This window comes from Esox lucius, chromosome 1, assembly GCF_011004845.1.
Source record: "Esox lucius isolate fEsoLuc1 chromosome 1, fEsoLuc1.pri, whole genome shotgun sequence".
Taxonomy (NCBI): domain Eukaryota; kingdom Metazoa; phylum Chordata; class Actinopteri; order Esociformes; family Esocidae; genus Esox; species Esox lucius.
The window spans coordinates 41,316,635-41,341,480 of NC_047569.1; the positions used below are offsets into that span (position 1 = coordinate 41,316,635).

The 24,846-nt window shown below is 43.9% G+C and overlaps 1 protein-coding gene across 1 annotated transcript in view; it reads left to right on the forward strand.

Moving 5' to 3' along the window:
• Nucleotides 1-24,846, forward strand: part of zmp:0000001236 (mastermind-like protein 2) — a 72,123-nt gene that overhangs the window by 36,343 nt on the left and 10,934 nt on the right. Inside the window, exon 2 of the mRNA XM_013135889.4 lies at nucleotides 21,347-22,657. Coding sequence (XP_012991343.3) covers nucleotides 21,347-22,657 — 1,311 coding nt within the window. The remainder of the gene's footprint in view (nucleotides 1-21,346; nucleotides 22,658-24,846) is intronic.

Sequence of the window (24,846 nt, forward strand, 5' to 3'; positions counted from 1 at the left end):
TTAAAGGAAAACTGAAAGACTTTGACAAAATTTGGGCTCCCTTTCTACACTACTGTAACCAAATTGATCAGACAACATTGGAGGACTGAAATAGCAAATTGAACTACACAATGTATGGCTGTGAACTGTGATATCAAAATGTATAATTTACGTACTTTATGGTTTAGTTTTGTTCTGGTTTTCCTGTAAGGTTTTTATTTATTTATGTACTATTTTATTTTTTGTTTATTTGTTTGTATATGTTCCAACAAAAACCAATAAACATTTACTGGAAAAAATAATAATAAAAACCTTAAAAAAAAAAATAGTAATAATAGTAGAATATTATTAATAATAATAGTAGTAGAATAGTATTAACATTAATAATAGTATAATATTAATAATAATAATAGTAGTAGAATAGTATTCATAATAATAATAGTATAATATTAATAATAATAATAGTAGTAGAATAGTATTCATAATAATAGTTGTAGTAGAATATTAGTAATACTAATAGTAGTAGAATAGTATTAATAATAATAGTAGTAGAATAGTATTAATGAAAATAGTAGTAGAATATTAATAATAATAATAGTAGCCGGCTCAATGGTTTCATCTGTTGAGATCAGCGTGTGTCTGGTTTTATGGAATGGCCTGTCTCTCTCCCCTCCCACTCTTCTTCTCTGTGCCTGTCTGCCTATTTGTCTCTGTGCCTGTCTGCCTGCCTGTCACTGTGTCTGCCTATCTGTCTGTCTCCATGTCTGTCTCCCTGTCCTTCGTCCTTCTCTGTTTCTTCAGCCTGTGTCACAGTACATTTGTCTCCATTTCCATCTCTGTGTCCTAGAGCCTGCTTCAGACCAGGGCCCTTTGGGTAGTGCACTAAAAGGGAAGTAGTGTGCCATTTAGGAAGCGTCCTGTGTAGTTGGCAGCGTTCAGTGTGCAGCTGAAGTTGGTGGTTGAAGGAGAGGAGAGGCCAGATGTGTTGGGGGGGGGCAGGAAACGTCTCTGCATGCCATACGAATCATCTCTGAACACAGGAAGGGAACTTGTTCCCTGCATGGGGGGCAGGACCTACGGGCTGCGTCCTGTGGCATGACTGGCGGGGACTTGAGTTTCATGTTTGCTGCCAGGATACTAAGGGGCAGCAGCACAGGGCCATGTATGGGTACACATGCTGTGAACAATGAGCCGGCTGGTTTTTAGCAATCTGCTATTTTATTTTAATGTGACATGACAATAAATTCAGTTCGATCTGAAGATTATTACGCAACCTGTTTTAGCTGTTTTAGCAACCACGTTTGACAAAGCCACTGAAAAAAAATGAAAAAGACTCTAAAAAGAAGCCAACTGTCACAAACTTATGACAGTGTTTTTTTTATTCCCGTAGAGCATAAATCGATTTACATTTTTATGTCACCTAAAGGTAAAGGTGACCAATGCAGCAGCCTTTTGGGAATAACATTGTCAAGTACATTAAATAGCTTTTTAGCCATTTATTAAGTGACTCATTTTATGTTAAAAACTCTTTGCCGCTGCCCTCATTTGGCTTCAAGGCATTTTACATGACCCCCACCTCACTGACATGACCCCAACCCAACTGACATGACACCCACTCCACTAACATGACCCCAACCCAACTGACATGACACCCACTCCACCAACATGACCCCCACCTCACTGACATGACACCCACTCCACCAACATGACCCCCACCTCACTGACATGACCCCAACCCAACTGACATGACACCCACTCCACTAACATGACCCCAACCCTACTGACATGACCCCCACCTCACTGACATGACCCCAACCCTACTGACATGACACCCACCCCACTGACATGACCCCAACCCTACTGACATGACCCCCACCTCACTGACATGACCCCAACCCTACTGACATGACCCCCACCTCACTGACATGACCCCAACCCTACTGACATGACCCCAACCCTACTGACATGACCCCAACCCTACTGACATGACCCCAACCGGACTGACATGACCCCAACCGGACTGACATGACCCCAACCCAACAGGCACTGTGAGATTGGCACCCCAACCTTCCAGGTCTGGGCTCAGTGAAAAGTAATTTGCACACATTAGCAAATCAGGAAGAAACAATGTCAGACTGTAAAGCTGCCTCCTGCCGTCCTGCTCGCAGGGCCCTTGGCTGGTGACTTCACGTCCATATCTAGCGCAGCACTCGCAGTGTGGTCTGTAGGGCACTACTCAGGGGGGCATTTGGAACGTGCTCTCCCTCCAGTGTACTCTCTCACAGAGCTGTTAAAATCTGATCTATAAATCCCCCTCCCCCCGCCTCCCGTCCTCCCACACACTCAAGCTGTCTCACAGATCGGAAATACTCTCCCCACTTTCCCCTCCACCTCATACATGTATGGAGTTACCCATCAAGCCGTCAGGGAGGCAGATCTACATGGAACAGACATGTAATGTGTTTAAAGCCAGGTTCTTTACTCAGCCACAGGCTGATGGACGGTGATACTGGCAAATAATACGAGAAGCTATTAGCACTTCCAGAGTTGTAATGTCTGAGTATTTAAGTTAGTGTTTCAGGTGTTTTCAGTTAACATTTAATCGAACCTCATAAGTGGGCCTATTTACTTAATGATGCGGTTCCGAACAGTAACTATAGGGCTCTGGATGAAAATAGTGCTCTATATAGGGAATAGGGTGTGGTTTGGGACACATAGGTGTGTTGAGTTGCATGTAGAGGCTAGATCCTGGCTGACATTTTGGTGGGAGGTCCCAGGAAGAGATGGGTTGGCCTCATCAAAAGAAAATGGAGGGAAACGGTTGCTGTTATTTTCAAATATAACAATTAACTGAAATAGTATGCTGTGTGTGTGTGTGTGTGTGTGTGTGTAAAGGCAGGAAGTGCCAGCCAGTAAAAGGCGGAGAACACTGTGTCTCTGTCTGTCAGTGTTTCACTGGGACCAGTCTCTCCAAGAGGGTTTTGTTCCCCCTGTTCATTCATGATGTGGTATTTCAGAAGCAATGGAGAAGCCTTGTGTGTTTATTCTGAGAAAGAAGCAAATCTCTGTATCAGCATAGTTACTAAAACATAGCACTGTTATTAATACACAGCGTAGTAACTAATACACATCATAGTTATTACAACACAGCACAGTTACTAATACACAGCATACTAACTAATACACATCACAGTTATTACAACACAGCACAGTTACTAACACACAGCGTAGTAACTAATACGCATCACAGTTATTACAACACAGCACAGTTACTAACACACAGCGTAGTAACTAATACACATCACAGTTATTACAACACAGCACAGTTACTAATACACAGCGTAGTAACTAATACACATCACAGTTATTACAACACAGCACAGTTACTAACACACAGCGTAGTAACTAATACACATCACAGTTATTACAACACAGCACAGTTACTAATACACAGCGTAGTAACTAATACACATCACAGTTATTACAACACAGCACAGTTACTAACACACAGCGTAGTAACTAATACACATCACAGTTATTACAACACAGCACAGTTACTAACACACAGCGTAGTAACTAATACACATCACAGTTACTAATACACAGCATAGTAACTAATACACTTCACTGTTATTACAACACAGCACAGTTACTAACACACAGCACAGTAACTAATACCCATCACAGTTATTACAACACAGCACAGTTACTAATACACAGCGTAGTTACTAATACACATCACAGTTATTACAACATAGCACAGTTACTAACACACAGCGTAGTAACTAATACACATCACCGTTATTACAGCACAGCACAGTTACTAATACACAGCGTAGTTACTAATACACATCACAGTTATTACAACACAGCACAGTTACTAACACACAGCGTAGTAACTAATACACATCACAGTTATTACAACACAGCACAGTTACTAATACACAGCATAGTAACTAATACACTTCACAGTTATTACAACACAGCACAGTTACTAACACACAGCGCAGTAACTAATACCCATCACAGTTATTACAACACAGCACAGTTACTAATACACAGCGTAGTTACTAATACACATCACAGTTATTACAACATAGCACAGTTACTAACACACAGCGTAGTAACTAATACACATCACAGTTATTACAACACAGCACAGTTACTAATACACAGCGTAGTAACTAATACACATCACAGTTATCACAACACAGCACAGTTACTAACACACAGCGTAGCAACTAATACACATCACAGTTATTACAACACAGCACAGTTACTAACACACAGCGTAGTTACTAATACACATCACAGTTATTACAACACAGCACAGTTACTAATACACAGCGTAGTTACTAATACACATCACAGTTATTACAACACAGCACAGTTACTAATACACAGCGTAGTTACTAATACACATCACGGATATTACAACACAGCACAGTTACTAATACACAGACTTTTATACACATGTTTACTTGCATTTACATACTTTCACGTTGTTTTTCTTTCTTTTTACAGAATGCATTTTATACTTTAGGTACTTTCCTCCCTCTCTCCCCTCCCATCTCTCCCCTCCCCTTCTCTCCTCTCTCCCCTCCCCTTCTCTCCTCTCCTCTCCCCTCCCCTCCCCTCCCCTTCTCTCCTCTCCCCTCCCATCTCTCCCCTTTTCTCCTCTCTCCTCCCTCTCTCCCCTCCCATCTCTCCCCTCCCCTTCTCTCCTCTCTCCCCCTTCTCCCCTCCCCTTCTCTCCTCTCCCCTCCCTCTCTCCCCTCCCCTTCTCTCCTCTCCCCTCCCATCTCTGCTCCCCTTCTCTCCTCTCCCCTCCCTCTCTCTCCTCCCCTTCTCTCCTCTCCCCTCCCTCTCTCCCCTTCTCTCCTCTCCCCTCCCTCCCTCCCTCTCTCCCCTCCTCTCCTCTCCCTCTCGTCTCATCTTCCCACCTTGGATGTGCTGTGACAGCGGTATCACATGGTCTCAATGATCTGATGTGACATCCTGTCACTGAGAGGCTGGTCGACTTCCCTGGTTCTGTCCTGGCATCTGCTGCTATAGACAGACAGACAGACAGACAGGTTCCATGTGTGGAACAACAGACAGACAGGTTCCATGTGTTGAACAACAGACAGACAGACAGGTTATATGTGTTGAACAGCAGACAGACAGACAGGTTCCATGTGTTGAACAACAGACAGACAGACAGGTTCCATGTGTTGAACAACAGATAGACAGACAGTTTCCATGTGTTGAACGACAGACAGACAGACAGGTTCCGTGTGTTGAACAACAGACAGACAGACAGGTTCTACGTGTTGAACAGCAGACAGACAGACAGGTTCCATGTGTTGAACAACAGATAGACAGACAGGTTCCATGTGTTGAACGACAGACAGACAGACAGACAGGTTCCATGTGTTGAACAACAGACAGACAGGTTCTATGTGTTGAACAGCAGACAGACAGACAAGTTCCATGTGTTGAACAACAGATAGGTTCCATATGTTGAACAACAGACCGAGACAGACAGGTTCCATGTGTTGAATGACAGACAGACAGACAGGTTCCATGTGTTGAACGACAGACAGACAGACAGGTTCCATGTGTTGAACGACAGACAGACAGGTTCCATGTGTTGAACAACAGACCGAGACAGACAGGTTCCATGTGTTGAACAACAGACAGACAGGTTCTATGTGTTGAACAGCAGACAGACAGACAAGTTCCATGTGTTGAACAACAGACAGGTTCCATGTGTTGAACGACAGACCGAGACAGACAGGTTCCATGTGTTGAACAACAGACCGAGACAGACACATTTTCGGAAATTCCTTTACATCCAGAAAACCATTTCCTAACTATACAGAGTTATTATTGGCTCAAAAAGAAGGTTATTTTCCATTTCACTTTGATGATGATGTTAACGTCTCAGTTGGTTAGCACAGCAAATAGTGCATTTCCATACAGTATTTTTCCCTGTGTTTTACCCAAAAGGCACAGATTTTCTTCCTTGCATTCTGGTACCATCTCGCATGGGGGCTATGACTGCTCCTCCTGTTAGGAGGAGGTACCTGAATCAATAATGTCCATAGTTTAACCAGAGTCCTGTTAGGAGGAGGTGCCTGAATCAATAATGTCCATAGTTTAACCAGAGTCCTGTTAGGAGGAGGTGCCTGACTCCATAATGTCCATAGTTTAACCGGAGTCCTGTTAGGAGGAGGTGCCTGACTCTATAATGTCCATAGTTTAACCAGAGTCCTGTTAGGAGGAGGTGCCTGACTCCATAATGTCTATAGTTTAACCAGGGTCCTGTTTGCAGGAGGTGCCTGACTCTAAAATGTCTATAGTTTAACCAGAGTCCTGTTAGCAGGAGGTGCCTGACTCTATAATGTCCATAGTTTAACCAAAATCCTGTTAGGAGGAGGTGCCTGACTCTATAATGTCCATAGTTTAACCAGAATCATGTTAGGAGGAGGTGCCTGAATCAATAATGTCCATAGTTTAACCAGAGTCCTGTTAGGAGGAGGTGCCTGACTCCATAATGGCCATAGTTTAACCAGAGTCCTATTAGGAGGAGGTGCCTGACTCTATAATGTCCATAGTTTAACCGGAGTCCTGTTAGGAGGAGGTACCTGAATCAATAATGTCCATAGTTTAACCGGAGTCCTGTTAGGAGGAGGTGCCTGACTCTATAATGTCCATAGTTTAACCAGAGTCCTGTTAGGAGGAGGTGCCTGACTCCATAATGTCTATAGTTTAACCAGGGTCCTGTTTGCAGGAGGTGCCTGACTCTAAAATGTCTATAGTTTAACCAGAGTCCTGTTAGCAGGAGGTGCCTGACTCTATAATGTCCATAGTTTAACCAGAGTCCTGTTAGGAGGAGGTACCTGAATCAATAATGTCCATAGTTTAACCAGAGTCCTGTTAGGAGGAGGTGCCTGAATCAATAATGTCCATAGTTTAACCAGAGTCCTGTTAGGAGGAGGTGCCTGACTCCATAATGTCCATAGTTTAACCAGAGTCCTGTTAGGAGGAGGTGCCTGACTCTATAATGTCCATAGTTTAACCGGAGTCCTGTTAGGAGGAGGTGCCTGACTCTATAATGTCCATAGTTTAACCAGAGTCCTGTTAGGAGGAGGTGCCTGAATCAATAATGTCCATAGTTTAACCGGAGTCCTGTTAGGAGGAGGTGCCTGACTCTATAATGTCCATAGTTTAACCAGAGTCCTGTTAGGAGGAGGTGCCTGACTCCATAATGTCTATAGTTTAACCAGGGTCCTGTTTGCAGGAGGTGCCTGACTCTAAAATGTCTATAGTTTAACCGGAGTCCTGTTAGGAGGAGGTGCCTGAATCAATAATGTCCATAGTTTAACCAGAGTCCTGTTAGGAGGAGGTGCCTGACTCCATAATGGCCATAGTTTAACCAGAGTCCTATTAGGAGGAGGTGCCTGACTCTATAATGTCCATAGTTTAACCGGAGTCCTGTTAGGAGGAGGTGCCTGACTCTATAATGTCCATAGTTTAACCGGAGTCCTGTTAGGAGGAGGTACCTGAATCAATAATGTCCATAGTTTAACCGGAGTCCTGTTAGGAGGAGGTGCCTGACTCTATAATGTCCATAGTTTAACCAGAGTCCTGTTAGGAGGAGGTGCCTGACTCCATAATGTCTATAGTTTAACCAGGGTCCTGTTTGCAGGAGGTGCCTGACTCTAAAATGTCTATAGTTTAACCAGAGTCCTGTTAGCAGGAGGTGCCTGACTCTATAATGTCCATAGTTTAACCAGAGTCCTGTTAGGAGGAGGTGCCTGACTCCATAATGTCCATAGTTTAACCGGAGTCCTGTTAGGAGGAGGTACCTGAATCAATAATGTCCATAGTTTAACCAGAGTCCTGTTAGGAGGAGGTGCCTGAATCAATAATGTCCATAGTTTAACCAGAGTCCTGTTAGGAGGAGGTGCCTGACTCCATAATGTCCATAGTTTAACCAGAGTCCTGTTAGGAGGAGGTGCCTGACTCTATAATGTCCATAGTTTAACCGGAGTCCTGTTAGGAGGAGGTGCCTGACTCTATAATGTCCATAGTTTAACCAGAGTCCTGTTAGGAGGAGGTACCTGAATCAATAATGTCCATAGTTTAACCGGAGTCCTGTTAGGAGGAGGTGCCTGACTCTATAATGTCCATAGTTTAACCAGAGTCCTGTTAGGAGGAGGTGCCTGACTCCATAATGTCTATAGTTTAACCAGGGTCCTGTTTGCAGGAGGTGCCTGACTCTAAAATGTCTATAGTTTAACCAGAGTCCTGTTAGCAGGAGGTGCCTGACTCTATAATGTCCATAGTTTAACCAGAGTCCTGTTAGGAGGAGGTACCTGAATCAATAATGTCCATAGTTTAACCAGAGTCCTGTTAGGAGGAGGTGCCTGAATCAATAATGTCCATAGTTTAACCAGAGTCCTGTTAGGAGGAGGTGCCTGACTCCATAATGTCCATAGTTTAACCAGAGTCCTGTTAGGAGGAGGTGCCTGACTCTATAATGTCCATAGTTTAACCGGAGTCCTGTTAGGAGGAGGTGCCTGACTCTATAATGTCCATAGTTTAACCAGAGTCCTGTTAGGAGGAGGTGCCTGAATCAATAATGTCCATAGTTTAACCGGAGTCCTGTTAGGAGGAGGTGCCTGACTCTATAATGTCCATAGTTTAACCAGAGTCCTGTTAGGAGGAGGTGCCTGACTCCATAATGTCTATAGTTTAACCAGGGTCCTGTTTGCAGGAGGTGCCTGACTCTAAAATGTCTATAGTTTAACCGGAGTCCTGTTAGGAGGAGGTGCCTGAATCAATAATGTCCATAGTTTAACCAGAGTCCTGTTAGGAGGAGGTGCCTGACTCCATAATGGCCATAGTTTAACCAGAGTCCTGTTAGGAGGAGGTGCCTGACTCTATAATGTCCATAGTTTAACCGGAGTCCTGTTAGGAGGAGGTGCCTGACTCTATAATGTCCATAGTTTAACCGGAGTCCTGTTAGGAGGAGGTACCTGAATCAATAATGTCCATAGTTTAACCGGAGTCCTGTTAGGAGGAGGTGCCTGACTCTATAATGTCCATAGTTTAACCAGAGTCCTGTTAGGAGGAGGTGCCTGACTCCATAATGTCTATAGTTTAACCAGGGTCCTGTTTGCAGGAGGTGCCTGACTCTAAAATGTCTATAGTTTAACCAGAGTCCTGTTAGCAGGAGGTGCCTGACTCTATAATGTCCATAGTTTAACCAGAGTCCTGTTAGGAGGAGGTGCCTGACTCCATAATGTCCATAGTTTAACCGGAGTCCTGTTAGGAGGAGGTGCCTGACTCTATAATGTCCATAGTTTAACCAGAGTCCTGTTAGGAGGAGGTGCCTGACTCCATAATGTCTATAGTTTAACCAGGGTCCTGTTTGCAGGAGGTGCCTGACTCTAAAATGTCTATAGTTTAACCGGAGTCCTGTTAGCAGGAGGTGCCTGACTCTATAATGTCCATAGTTTAACCAAAATCCTGTTAGGAGGAGGTGCCTGACTCTATAATGTCCATAGTTTAACCAGAATCATGTTAGGAGGAGGTGCCTGACTCTATAATGTCCATAGTTTAACCAGAGTCCTGTTAGGAGGAGGTACCTGAATCAATAATGTCCATAGTTTAACCAGAGTCCTGTTAGCAGGAGGTGCCTGACTCTATAATGTCCATAGTTTAACCAGAGTCCTGTTAGGAGGAGGTGCCTGACTCTATAATGTCCATAGTTTAACCAGAGTCCTGTTAGGAGGAGGTGCCTGACTCTATAATGTCCATAGTTTAACCAGAGTCCTGTTAGCAGGAGGTGCCTGTTTCTATAATGTCCATAGTTTAACCAGAGTCCTGTTAGCAGGAGGTGCCTGACTCTATAATGTCCATAGTTTAACCAGAGTCCTGTTAGCAGGAGGTGCCTGACTCTGCTCCTAGACTAGTTAGCATTATTTCAGTGATTAGTATTCACAGGGTTTCTTTGTTTTTTCTGTTCTCTTTATTAGAAATGGCCACTCCTCTTTCACTTCCTCTCTCCATCTCTCTGTCGTTACGTCTCTCTGGCCCTTCCTCCATATCTCCCCATCTCACTCTCTTTCTCCATATCTCCCCATCTCACTCTCTTTCTCCATATCTCCCTATCTCACTCTCTTTCTCCATATCTCCCCATCTCACTCTCTTTCTCCATATCTCCCCATCTCACTCTCTTTCTCCATATCTCCCCATCTCACTCTCTTTCTCCATATCTCCCCATCTCACTCTCTTTCTCCATATCTCCCCATCTCCCCATCTCACTCTCTTTCTCCATATCTCCCCATCTTACTCTCTTTCTCCATATCTCCCCATCTCACTCTCTTTCTCCATCTCTGTCTCCATATTTCTTTCAATCTTTCTGCATTTCTTCTTTCCCTCTCCCCATCTGCCTTCCTGTCTCTCTGCTTGGTAGTCCGTAGTAGTTAATTATTCTAGCCTAGTAGTTTGTTCTCAAAGCGTGTCCTCTCCTTCAGTTCTCAGATACAGGCATCCTGAAAACTGATGCCTCTCTCTGTCCCTCCCTAATCATATGATCTGTCCATCCTGTTATACTGCCTGTCTTCCTCTCTCTCTGTCTCGCTTCCTTTCCGTGTCACCCTCCTTCAGAAGCCAATGGTCTGCCTCTCTGTCTCCCTTTCCTTCCCCCATCCCTCTTTCTCTCCTTCCCCATCCATCTCTCTCTACTTCCCGGCCTCCCCCTTTCTCTACTTCCCCCCTCCCACTCACTCCAGCCCCCCCCTCTCTTTTTCCCTCCCTCTACTTCCCTTCCTCATCTCTCTACCTCAGCCTCTCCCCCTCTCTCTACCTCAGCCTCTCCCCCTCTCTCTACCTCAGCCTCTCCCCCTCTATCTACCTCAGCCTCTCCCCCTCTCTCTACCTCAGCCTCTCCCCCTCTCTCTACCTCAGCCTCTCCCCCTCACTCTACTTCAGCCTCTCCCCCTCTCTCTACCTCAGCCTCTCCCCCTCTCTCTATCTCTCTCTGGTATTTTTCTAAAGGACTGTCTCCATCTAATATAACTGTGTCAGGGCGTGTGTGGAGGCAAAGTGCTGATGGTACAGAAGCAGCTAGCTAGCCCAGCTGTCCTGTGGAGTGATCTGGGATGGCTGTCTCAAGTCTCTACACGCGCTGTACTGATTAGCTAAACACTCCACGGACAGATAGACAAGCACGCAGGCACGCACGCACACACACACGCACCATTTACAGAGACACACACATTCAGCAGAACATGTGCCCTGTGGAAATGTGTGAATTCACGTTGAATGTTCATTTATGTCCTGTGTCATGTGGAAATTATCCTGGTGAAGCGAGATGTTATCTCTAGAGAAACCTGCTAGCCAAGCTTAGCACTCCCACACAGACATTGCATTCCTTGGTTTGGTTTCATCTTATTGCCATTTGACGAGGCAGCTTTGCTCGTACAGTATGTTGTCGTGGTCCACACTGACTTGAAAGCACGCATGGATTAATATTGTTACTGGTTTTAAAGAAGGCTGTTTATGCGTACTTGTTCTGTTTTGGCGTCAACAATGTCATAGTGAAATATTCAGATGCCAGGTTGGAAAGCATCATGCAGACATTGTTTGTTGTTCTACAAAAAAAACAAGATTGTGCATCCCAAAAGGCATCCTGTCACCTAGGGAGTGCTCTACTGTTGACCTGAGCACTGTGGGTAATAGGGTGCCATTTGGAACTCAGTCCGAACAGAGTGCCGCACAGCATCAGTCATCTCCCTGCTGGCTCCATGGTAACAGCACCAGAGACCAGCAGTGTTTACACTTTAATAACAACAAAGGCTTATACCATCATGCATTCATTTCATGCACACCACCAGGCAGTGTGTGTGTGTCTTCTCCAAAGCCATCAGGTTGAATTACTGTTGGACTTTTCCATTGTCATTGTTCATTGTTGACACCCTTTTGCCTGTTAAAGCTCCCTGATTCTGCTCAGAGATGAGCAGCACTAATATGAAAAAGGGTGCCGTTTGGGACTAATTCAGTAAATAGAAAAAACATCTTTGTGTCTTAAATATTTTTAACATCTAGCTCTACAGTATTAGGATTTCCACCGTGCAGAGATCTAAGCACCCTCCTTGGGAATAGTAGTATGGAGAAAATCAGAAAAATACATATGTAGGACGTTAAACCTAGATAGAGGTTTCCTGGAGCTCACTGCAGGCTGTGCATAATAAGTGTGACTGTTCCCCAACGGCATATTTCCTACTGCAGGGTTTGTCCTTCTATCCTAGTCTGGACTGCTTTCTACTGCCATAACAAGCAGTATGTTCATTTTGAATAATATTACTCAGACTGTATAGAGTCAGGACATTAGACTATAGAGACAGGACATCAGACTGTATAGAGTCAGGACATTAGGCTGTGTAGAGTCAGGACATTAGGTTGTGTAGAGTCAGGTCATTAGACTGTATAGAGTCAGGACATTAGGCTGTGTAGAGTCAGGTCATTAGACTGTATAGAGTCAGGACATTAGACTATATAGTCAGGACATCAGACTGTATAGAGTCAGGACATTAGACTGTATAGTCAGGACATTAGTCTGTGTAGAGTCAGGTCATTAGACTGTATAGAGTCAGGACATTAGGCTGTGTAGAGTCAGGTCATTAGACTATATAGTCAGGACATCAGACTGTATAGAGTCAGGACATTAGACTATATAGTCAGGACATTAGTCTGTGTAGAGTCAGGTCATTAGACTGTATAGAGTCAGGACATTAGACTGTATAGTCAGGACATTAGTCTGTGTAGAGTCAGGTCATTAGACTATATAGTCAGGACATCAGACTGTATAGAGTCAGGACATTAGACTGTATAGTTAGGACATTAGTCTGTGTAGAGTCAGGTCATTAGACTGTATAGAGTCAGGACATTAGACTGTATAGTCAGGACATCAGACTGTGTAGAGTCAGTACATTAGACTATATAGTCAGGACATTTGACTGTATAGAGTCAGGACATTAGACTATATTGTCAGGACATTAGACTATATAGAGTCAGGACATTAGACTATATTGTCAGGACATTAGACTGTATAGAGTCAGGACATTAGACTATATTGTCAGGACATTAGACTGTATAGAGTCAGGTTATTAGACTGTATAGAGTCAGGTTATTAGACTGTATAGAGTCAGGTCATTAGGCTGTATAAAGTCAGGTCATTAGACTGTATAGAGTCAGGTTATTAGACTGTATAGAATCAGGACATTAGGCTGTATAGAGCCAGGTCATTAGGCCGTATAGAGCCAAGTCATTAGGCTGTATTGGGTGATTAGAATGACACTGTATGTGTTAGAAGGAGATGCTTAGTTAATAGTGTGTATACTAGGATTTTAACATTGGGTTGAAGACTACAGTTGTTCTTCTCAGTCCAATGAGAAAAGAAAATAAAGAGACAACATTCCTGCTTGGAGCGCTCTACAACCTGTTCAACCACATAAATATTATGTCTCCTTAGAAACAGACCCGTTTTCATATTTATTCCTTTATTTTGGGGTTGTTTTTCTGTAGGAGTTTGCATCCTAAATGGCACCCTATTTCTTACATAGTGGACTACTTTTGACTAGGCCCTTTGGGGCTCTTTATAAAAGTGGTTTACTGTGTAGGGCACTGAGTCCCAATTGGGCTGTTTGGAGGTTTTCTCACTGGTTCTCCCTGGGACAACATGTCTGAAAGCTCTGCTGCAGAGATAAAAGACATGCTGCTCAATTCAGTGGATTGGTTTTTGTGAGAGCTGCACATACTCATACCCACACGCGTGTGTGTGATCTGACACAGGGTAGCATCTGTCCGACCTGCGGCACAGCCCACAGAGCCAACCATGGATCTGTTTGTTGGGGTGTGCATGTGTGTGTGTGGGTGTGTTTATGTGTGTGTGTGTGTGTGTGTGGGTGTGTTTATGTGTGTGTGTGTGTGTGTGTGTATGTGTGTATGTGTGTGGGTGTGTGTGGGTGTGTTTATGTGTGTGTGTGTGTGTGTGTGTGTGTGTATGTGTGTATGTGTGTATGTGTGTGGGTGTGTGTGGGTGTGTGTGTATGTGTTTATGTGTATGTGTGTGTGTATGTGTGTGTGTATGTGTGTGTGTGTGTGTGTGTGTGTGTGTGTTTATGTGTGTGTGTGTGTGTGTGTGCCCGCCCCTGTCTGTCCCAGTCTTGATGGGGTTTAGGGGTCCGTCTACACCACTCAGTGTCACCAGGCCCTGTGATCTCTGGCAGGCATCACCACGCCAGTAGCTCCATCCTCCAAGACCCCAGATCACCAGATTAGACAAGCGGTGTTGACACAGCCAAGGACAGGCCACCTTTTCACCCTGCCAGACCTCTTCAGTCTTCCTCAGTCCTCTTCTGACACTGGTCAGTCTTCCTCAGTCCTCTTCTTACGCAGGTCAGTCTTCCTCAGTCCTCTTCAGACACTGGTCAGTCTTCCTCAATCCTCTTACGCAGGTCAGTCTTCCTCAGTCCTCTTCAGACACTGGTCAGTCTTCCTCAGTCCTCTTCAGACACTGGTCAGTCTTCCTCAGTCCTCTTCTTATGCAGGTCAGTCTTCCTCAGTCCTCTTCAGACACTGGTCAGTCTTCCTCAGTCCTCTTCTGACACTGGTCAGTCTTCCTCAGTCCTCTTCAGACACTGGTCAGTCTACCTCAGTCCTCTTCAGACACTGGTCAGTCTACCTCAGTCCTCTTCTGACACTGGTCAGTCTACCTCAGTCCTCTTCTGACACTGGTCAGTCTTCCTCAGTCCTCTTCAGACACTGGTGAGTCTTCCTCAGCCTTTTTCTAACACTGGTCAGTTTTTCTCAGTCCTCTTCTGACACAGATCAGTCTTTTTCAGTCTTCTGACAGCTGTGGGGGGTTCATCCTGGTACAGGAGCTGTGTCCAAACCCTTACCCCTCCCTACCCACCTGTAGTCAGTGATCCAGAGCCTCTGAGCTCATTAAATGTTCATCAGAAAATCTATTTTGAGATTACATATAGATCTGTCTGGAGGATTTTAGTCCAACATAGAGGGAGGACTCCGTTTCTACTGCCAGCCACTCATATAGAAACACAGTGTAACATTCCACTATCAGGCGTTTACACTCCTGTTTTAATAACAGCCCAGATATCAGCACGCCTCTGATCGGTCCCACTGCCTCTCTGTGTGCCTCAACAATGAAGATCTTTCATATCCATTACAAAGCTGATGAAACTCCAACTGTGTGAGAAGCTACTGAAATCTGAGTCCCAAATGGTACCCTAGTCCCCACACAGAGCACTACAGTTGATCTGACCAGACCAGTGATCTGACTATTGGAATAGGGTGACATTTGGAACGGTGATCAGGCCCAGTGTGGTTCTGTGAACTTTGAGACATATTGTGGTTGTATGAAGAGAAATCTCTGCTGGCCTGGCGCTCTGGAAGGACTGAGGTGCGGTGGGGGGGTTGGAGCTCAGAATATTAAAATGTCTTGTACATATGTCCAGTAGTCTGTGAAGAATAAATGTCCAGTAGTCTGTGAAGGATACATGTCCAGTAGTCTGTGAAGGATAAATCTCCAGTACTCTGTGAAGGATAAATCTCCAGTAGTCTGTGAAGGATAAATGTCCAGTGGTCTGTGAAGGACAAATGTCCAGTGTCTGTGAAGGACAAATGTCCAGTGGTCTGTGAAGGACAAATGTCCAGTGGTCTGTGAAGGACAAATGTCCAGTGGTCTGTGAATTTGTACTCTGAAGGACAGAAGTCTAGCAGTCTGTGAAGTAGCATTATGTGAAGATAGTGAGGTGAATCTCAGATATCTAGTTGTCCAAAATACCATGTCCATTGGTGATTTTTATAGTTGGTGTGACAGTGGTCAGGCTGGGTCTCTGTGACCACAATCAGACTGGGTCTCAGTGATTGTGGTCAGGCTGGGTTTCTGATGTATTGTTTATGCCTTCACATTAGCAGAGAAAAAAAGGAAAGTGTTACACATTGTTTTATACTAGCACAGAGAATGTTATAGTTTTATTTTAAATGTTTTGGTTTATATAACATTCTGCAAGGCCGTTATGGGTTTGAACTTCTAGCTGTGTTTTTAGATAATGAAATAAGATTTATTGAGAGAATATTGCTCAATAATTGCAGCCATCTCAGCTAAAAACAAAGAGGGCAAATGTCAATTGAAACGTACCCAGCTCTAACAGAGATATTGTATTTCGTGACTTATCAGACACTTTTAACCCCTTCATAAGCCCATCAGAAAGTTATTTTCGTGGTTATCCTTTTTATTGTTTCTCCTGGTTCTCCTTTAGTCACAGACAATCTCTTAAAGCCATCTGTTTGTCCTTCAGTCACAGACACCCTCTTAAAGCCACCTGGTTTTCCTTCAGTCACAGACACCCTCTTAAAGCCACCTGGTTTTCCTTCAGTCACAGACACTCTCTTAAAGCCACCTGGTTTTCCTTCAGTCACAGACACTCTTAAAGCCATCTGTTTGTCCTTCAGTCACAGACACTCTTGAAGCCACCTGGTTTTCCTTCAGTCACAGACACCCTCTTAAAGCCATCTGTTTGTCCTTCAGTCACAGACACTCTTAAAGCCATCTGTTTGTCCTTCAGTCACAGACACTCTTAAAGCCATCTGTTTGTCCTTCAGTCACAGACACCCTCTTAAAGCCACCTTACATGTAACGGATTGCTTGTAATCCGTTACTCCCCAACTCTGCCCGTGGGTTTTAGCCTCCTTGCTAGAGCGTCTGACTCCCATTCCAGGTTTGAGTCTGAGTAGGACCTGTTACAGCAAAACTAAATAAACCTCATTATTACACTGCCCACACACCTCACCTCTCCTTATCAAATTACCAACAGAAGTTACCGCTCATTTCAACCATCCTCATAGTTATCATTAGTCCCTGTATCGCTCCAGTCATTCTGACCTGTCACTCACTGGCCCTGTGGCTCATCCCCGTGTTAACAAAAGATGTCCTTCCGGTGAGCCATGTGGACGTATCTGTGAAGTAAGATGTGATGTAACAGCAGGATGGATAGAAACAGCCAGCCCTAAATGTCAGCGTATTCCCTTTAGAGTGCATGGGCTGTAGTCAAATATATATCATAGTGAACAGTGTGCCGTTTAGAACGCACCTAGCCAGTGAAGAACAGCAGTCACTCCCAGCCTTCAGGCTCTGAATCTGACTAATGTAATGTAATGTGATGTGATGTAATGTGGCAGAGAGTAGAAATAAACAAGTACAATTTAAACCACTCTGAAACCAACCCGTCCTCTTCTGTCCTTCTCTGTCTGCCTCTCCTCTTCATCACACCACCCCTGACCTCCTCTCCTCATGTGTCCTCTCCTCTGTCCACATCTCTTCTCTCCTTCTCTGTCTGTCCCTCTCCTCTCCTCACCTCTCCTTCTCTGTCTGCCTCTCCTCTTCATCACACCACCCCTGACCTCCTCTCCTCATGTGTCCTCTCCTCTGTCCACATCTCTTCTCTCCTTCTCTGTCTGTCCCTCTCCTCACCTCTCCTTCTCTGTCCGCCTCTCCTCTTCTGTCCTCTCCACCCCTCGCCTCCTCTCCTTCTCTCTCCTCCTCTCCTCTTCTGTCTTTCTCTCCTCCCACCCATCTCTCCATTACTGTCCTCCTTACTTCTCCCTTACTCTCCTCTTCTGTCCTCCTCTCCTCGTCACGTTGTCATGTTATTATGCACGTCAGAGTTTTTAAAAGCAAATAACAATCATCAGCAAATTAGTCTTAGGTTTCCTGTTTCATAAAATCCATTTGATCGAACAGATTTGTAGTGTCTATGTGTAGATAATATATAACCTCTGTGCAGACAGTGTATAATGTATCTGTAGATTATGTAAAACCTCTGTGCAGACAGTGTATAATCTATCTGTAGATAATGTATAACCTCTGTGCAGACAGTGTATAATCTATGTGTAGATAATGTATAACCTCTGTGTAGACAGTGTATAATCTATGTGTAGATAATGGGTATTGATAAGGCCCACTGTGTACAACGCTTTTACATTACAACAGGTTTATTTAGATGAATGGCACTTGATGTCAGATTTGCATCAGAGATACATTTTTACTGTAAATAGGTGAAAATCTCAGTTGTCGCATGTCACCTTCCAAGGTAATGTAGTACACGTTTCCAACAGATTCCCCCCTCAGATACTGAGGTCTAAACACGATGTCCTGCTCAATTCTTTCTGGAGTGGGAGGAGCTGTGACACAGGAAGTCTGTTTCCCTGAGCTCTTTCCCGCTTCATAAACAGAAACAACAACAACAAAATGCACTGGTACCAGAACAATCCTACTATCACCAGATAACACCACTTGTTCAACAGTTAGCTACCAGATAAACAACTCTGTCAGTGAGTTTACACTCCTTCCAGGTCAGAGGTCGAGACAAAGAACCACACACGCATGTGTTGCGCACAGAGAGGAAATGGAAATTGTGTTAACATATTATGTTAATGTTATTTAAATGACATTGTTTAACTTTTAAATAAGTTAAAAGTGATTGTGTCATGTAGTTCATTGTCTTACACAGACAGATGTTTGCAGACCAAGTTCTACATCTGACAAACTAGTAACTGACAATTAGTTACTTAACTAGTTACTTAAAGCATTCAGTTGACATTAAAATGTCAGCTGGGGAGGGTATTGATCCAATCTGTCTGTAGTTCGGGTACGACGACTGATAACCAGCCAAAATCTTAAGGTCATGTTTGCCGGGCCACGTACGAGCGATTGTCTCTTACTGACTGACTGACTGACTACCCCTTGTAAAATAGTGTAGTGGTTAGAGAAAAGTTATTGTGGACTTTAGGTCCGGAATTCGTATCTCCTCGCAGGCAAAGAGGAGTACGCATTATGAATTATTCCATATTGGCAAAAACTTCGCTGGCTGAAATTGTATACGGTTATATTGCGACTGTTTCTGGCATGGAATAGTTCATCTTCAGTCTGGCTAGCAATTACTTATTGAGAGCAACAACATTTATTAATTATTTCTGGTAGATTCCACGAAGTCTCTCATCTTTTCACTTGATGAAGAAGTTAGTTATCGTCGCCTTTATTAATAGTTATTGTATAAATATAAACCACGAATGAATGAAAAAAGTATGTTTTTTTGCCATGAAAGAAAGATAAACGTTATTATGCCATGAAATGAAATGAAATAGCGTTGGCAGACTCGCTAGCAATTGCTCAATTCTTATGACTATTCCAGTAAGTTAGTAGATACCGGTAAAGCTTATTACTGGCTAATACGTTGTTAAGATTTGCCAGTGGCAAACGCAATCTGAAAACGTTAGTCTTAATAAGAAACGTTAGTCAGTTTAACTGTATCAATGTCATTCACGAATGGCCAATTAACTATTAAAACAGCCAGTGACAAAAGAGGATTTGTTCAGGAAATGCAATAGAAAATAACACCCAGCAAATGTTCAGGTCCATGGTGTAGTGGTTAATGACAAAGCCTTTCACCTGGGTGACCCGGGTTCGAATCTCAAGGCGTTATTTTCTATTGCTGGTCAGCTGAACTATGCTTGCCTGGTTTTTTGTTAATTAAAATGTTTTATGTCAATTGAAGCTAGTGTTTGTGTTTTCAGTTTTTTCAGTGTAGTAGAATAGAAGTGTCCTATTACCCTAGACTACACTAGACCCACAGCTAGGCCTGTGTCCCAAATGGCAACATGTTCCTTTTCTAGTGCACTGATTTTAATGCTCATTGGTCCAATGTAGGGCACTTCATAAGGTGCCATTGTGGATGCTAGAGTAGTGAGGCATTGCTCTGTGCTCATGAAGGCAAATTAATCCATCAGGAGAACAAACAGAAGAGGCGTCAAAATCTCAGAGAACACCGGCGCGATACGTCATGGACTACAAAAGAGTATTCTGTCTTTCTTTACCCTGCAAAACAATGGCGTGAAAATATAATTATATAATTCATGTGAACGAGAAAGACAAAGGCCTTGTTCTTCTCTCTGGGGAGACACTCAACTCTAAGATTCCTAAGTTTGCAATATTTGCTGGTTGATGCACTGTAATTCAGGGTCCATTTTATCTTCCTGAAGATAATGACCTCCCCATCTGTGTAGCTCCTCTTAAAGGGGCAATCTACCCTCAGTCACACATTATGAAACCCCTATAAATGTGATGAAACAAATCATCCACTAATACAACATATCATTTTTTTGCCATGATGTAATTTCTAACTGGTCTGTCAGTTAAATAAGAAAGTCAGGTAGTAAAGCGTCATAGCTTTATATTTTTGTGACTGGAACAACTTTTTCAGGCCATTTGGGGAGAGGGGGGTTGAGTAAACATTACGCTAGAGCTGACCACCCTGCTTTCAGACTCAGGCACATAACCTTAATATGATTGGATGAGTTATAAACGTATTATGTTCAACTTGTTAAAAGACCTAGAAAAGCAATCTTTAAATAGTTGAACATAAGTTTGTAACTCATACATGCATATATTGCTGTAATATATTTGCATTATTTAACAACATATATTTGATATTGGGTGATTTATGCCTCAAATGGAGAGATGTTTAGGAGATCCATTGTCATGTCAGTATATCCATTTATCTTAATAGTAGATTTTGCAATAATGACATAATAAACACAACCATAATTTTCAAAGCAAAGGTGTCTGTGGTTTTCATGTTTCTCTGAGGAGTTGTGAAGTGTTTTTTAGCCTTATCACACTCATGTTATTCCAGAATATTCTTACAGTATTATTATCAGCAGGTTTCTGCTGAAACGCTGTCAGGTTGGTCAACGGAACAAGGTTTTAGAGGCTTCGAAGCAAATTGGAGAGACTTTGTGCTCAGACAACATACTGATACCAGAATTATCACCGTAATTTAAATTGGTTCATGGACATCAAAGTCCGCATTTGAATTGAATTATACTGTGTATAGAAGCTCTTGTTATCTGACTGTAAATGTTAATTTACTCTTCAGGCAGCACTTGAATTGGACCAGTGCTGGTTGGTTTTAATTTGAGAGCCTTGACAAAGGCATTTTGAAAGTCTGCCTCCCTGCTCCAACATGTTCAGCCATCTTAGTTGCACTAAGAGATGGTTACCATAACGTCCTGTTGTTTAGATAAAAATATCTGTCTGTTTTATTACAGTTACCCGCGGGGTGCGGACATACGTTCCATTTGAAGTTAAAATAATTAACATTGGATTTGAACAGAAACATGGGTTGAAAAAAAGACAAAATCCTTTTCGCTTGCATTTTGAAAATTATTTATCTATTTATCTGTTTGAACATGCAGTTTTCTCAGGAGCATCTTCTCTTTATCTCCCCAGCTCCATGGCTCTTTAAGGAGGAAGATAGAGGGTCACATTCCTGGGTACTCCAAACAAAATGGCCTCTCCTGTGGACCACCCGGGCCGGACTATAAACGTGTCCGTCTGGAAGGGGGTGTTGGCGGTTTGGGGGGGCACGGACCTTGTTCATTCACCTCTGGCCAATCACAGTCCCTGGGAGGTGGGGCTTTGTCCATGAGCCACGCCCTAAACCGTAAGGGCAACAGCAGCTACATGTTGCCTCAAGGTGTCGTGAACTCTGACCTCTTCAACATGACCCTGAAGGAGATGAAGAAGGAACCAATTGAACATGTCACTTCCTGTGGCCAGACGTCAACGGAGATGATGGTGTTCGACTTTAAGGATGAGGTTGGCGGCGGTCAGATTGACCCGGAGCTTCAGGACCTCTTCGATGAGCTGACCAAAAGCGTGCCATCTCTGAACGACCTTGAGTTTGAGAAGATGATGAAACAAGATGATACGTTTGGCCTGACGGACCTGGAGCGCAGCGCAGCGACCCTCTGTTCCCACCTGGAGAAGCCCATCAAGACGGAATTCTCCTCTCCAGATTTTGGCCAGTCCCTTGGTGGACCCCCACAGCTCCGCCCGGCGTCTGCCGGCCCATCCTTCTCCACCTCCAGCTCTTCTCCCATCAACATCCAGAAAGGCCTCAGCCAGGGACCCTCAGGTCCGGCGGGACCCCCCAGCCGAGGCCTCCCTGGCTGGCCAGAGATGTCCCATGCAGAACAGCTGAAGCAGATGGCAGCCAATCAGAACCAGAACCCCCAGACCCCACTGCACCACCACCAACACCCACACCAACAGTCTGGAGGCGGAGGAGGACCAGGGGCCAGCTGGAATCCCCACCCCTCCTCACGCTCTTACCCGCAGGACAAGCTCTCCAACTCAGGATCGCAGGGCCAGAGGATGGCCAACCCCCAGACCTCCATTGGAAGTCAGAGTAAAGGCATCAACAACTGTCTTTTCAAGCCCAATGGACAGAACGGCTCCAACCAGCTGGACATGAAAGTGGTCAGCAACAAGCCCATGCTCCACTTCAGCCCCAAGACACCCCAGCCACACCCCAACGTGGCCTCAGCTCAACAACAACCACCGTCCACCCCAACCCAGAACATGGCCCAGAGCCACCCAGTCCATCATTACCAGAACCAGCAGCAGCAGCTCCCAATATCTGGTTCTCCCCACATGCAGCCCAAGACCCTGGCCCAGAGAACACCCCCTCTCAGCCAGCCTGGAGCAAACCACGGACCTGGGCCCGGGCTCCACTTTAAACTGGCTCAGCAACGACAGGTGAAAATCACTGCTTAAGAATAACTGCACATGATTTAGTGGGTAACGGGTGTTTTCATAGCAGACATCTGGGGCTTTGTAATAGTTTTCAGGAAGGGACCAAAAAGTCACAGTCCTTATGGAGTCTGGGAATCCGATCGATGGTTATTTAAGATTTTAGTAATATACCCGTTGGTTTTAAGAATATAAGAAGGGATCAGACTTCCATGTGGAGTTGAAGACTGGACAGAGTAGTAAGTTGTCTTAATAAAAGCATTTTGTCCTTTATTGTGCAGTCTGGGTATCTCCACAGTGGTCATTTATATAATGCCCATAGATTCTTGAAGAATGTAGTCTTAAATGCTATAAAATGTTTCCCCAGCCCCATCCCCCCAGCTTCTAAAAAAAGACCAGATTGTAGGAGTATGACTCCATTTAGTTTTTAGAGCATGGCATTGGATGTCTGCATGGGACCAGAGAGCTGTGCATTTTACTACTAGATTAATTTGAGTCTATCAGCACTGTGAAATAATACAGAAGAGCATGTCCCCTTCATCGCTTTTGGGTTGATGATATAGTAATGGAGACATGGATATCCCACACAGAGGGAGAAAAATGGAGAATGAGGGGGTGGAGAGAGGGGGAGAGATTGGGGCAGTTTAGAGGGTTTAGAGAGGGAGGGAAAGCGAGCATGAGTGGAAGAGATTGAGAAAAAAACAAGCAAACAAACAGAGACAAACAGACGAGTGAGAGAGATAGAGAGAAACAGAGAGCAGGAGAAATCTAGAGAACCTTTCTCTGTACTCGGCTAATCACTCGTTAGTCTCCTCTGGTCTCAGTGTGTAAAGCTTTGGCTTACCGCTGTCTCCATCTATAAGGACCAACAATGTAAAGCTAGCTGTTTGTTTTTCTGGTCTTCCACCCCATGTCATTTTTATTTGGGTCTTCTTCTGTCTCCATCTTCTCTTGCCTGCCAGTTGTGTATGTGTCCCAAATAGCCCACTACTCCCCCAGTAGTGTCCTACAGTTGACCAGAGCTCACACTTCACCCACAGGGCTTCGGTCAAAGGTAGCGCCCTACTAAAGGCATAGGCTTCCATTTCCGACACAGCCAGTTGTGTCCCTTCTCTCTTCTGAATATGCATGTCCCCTGGAAGCGTTAGTGATGATGACACGGCTTGCCAGAGCCTGTCTAGAGGAACAAGCAAGACCGCTAATCTGCCCGGCTGTCATGGCCGCTCTGCGTCAGGACAGGAATGAGCCCAGCGGGATCTGTTAATTGGAGGTTGTTAGCTACAAGGGACAAGTTGTAGAAGATGACAGTAATCTACTTAGCTCTGTGCCGGAGGTCCAACACTGTGACTGTGTCCCAAAACGCATCCTTTTCCCTGAGTATGGCACTCCTTTTGACCAGAGCCCAGTGCATGTTAAAGGGAATAGGGTTCCATCGGCAACTCACATTCTGATTTGTTATGATTTGGAAGGTTTGAGTTAGAATGGCGACCCTTTTTCTTTCCATTTTTACTCCACAAACAGGATCTGGCTGCCTATTCCTTGGTGTGAAATGAAAATGTGAAACCACATGAAAAGAGATTCAGTCACCCAAGGATATATTTGGTTGTGCAGTCTGTCGTGTTGATACAAGACTTATAAACAACCACCCTGACAAGATATTAATCATCTAGCCTGAGAAGCATATATTCTGTTTTATTATAATTATCAGTTCTATGAGACATAATTCCATTATGGTGATACTGGAGTGATTATTGTGCTATTATTGTGATATTACCGTGATTTCTATCCCAAGCCAAGAAACAAGTATAATTAAAGTGTTTTCTTTTTGGAACCACTTTTGTTGTACTTTAGTACACTAAATAGTATTAAAATAATATTGAAGTACTCTTTAAATAGTAATAAGTATACAACTGTTATCTAACATCACTGACAGTCAGCAGGATCAGACTATTGACTAGAATCAGAAGGATCAGACTGTTGACTAGAATCAGAAGGATCAGACTGTTGACTAGAATCAGGAGGATCAGACTGTTGACTAGAATCAGGAGGATCAGACTGTTGACTAGAATCAGGAGGATCAGACTGTTGACTAGTATCAGGAGGATCAGACTGTTGACTAGAATCAGGAGGATCAGACTGTTGACTAGAATCAGGAGGATCAGACTGTTGACTAGAATCAGGAGGATCAGACTGTT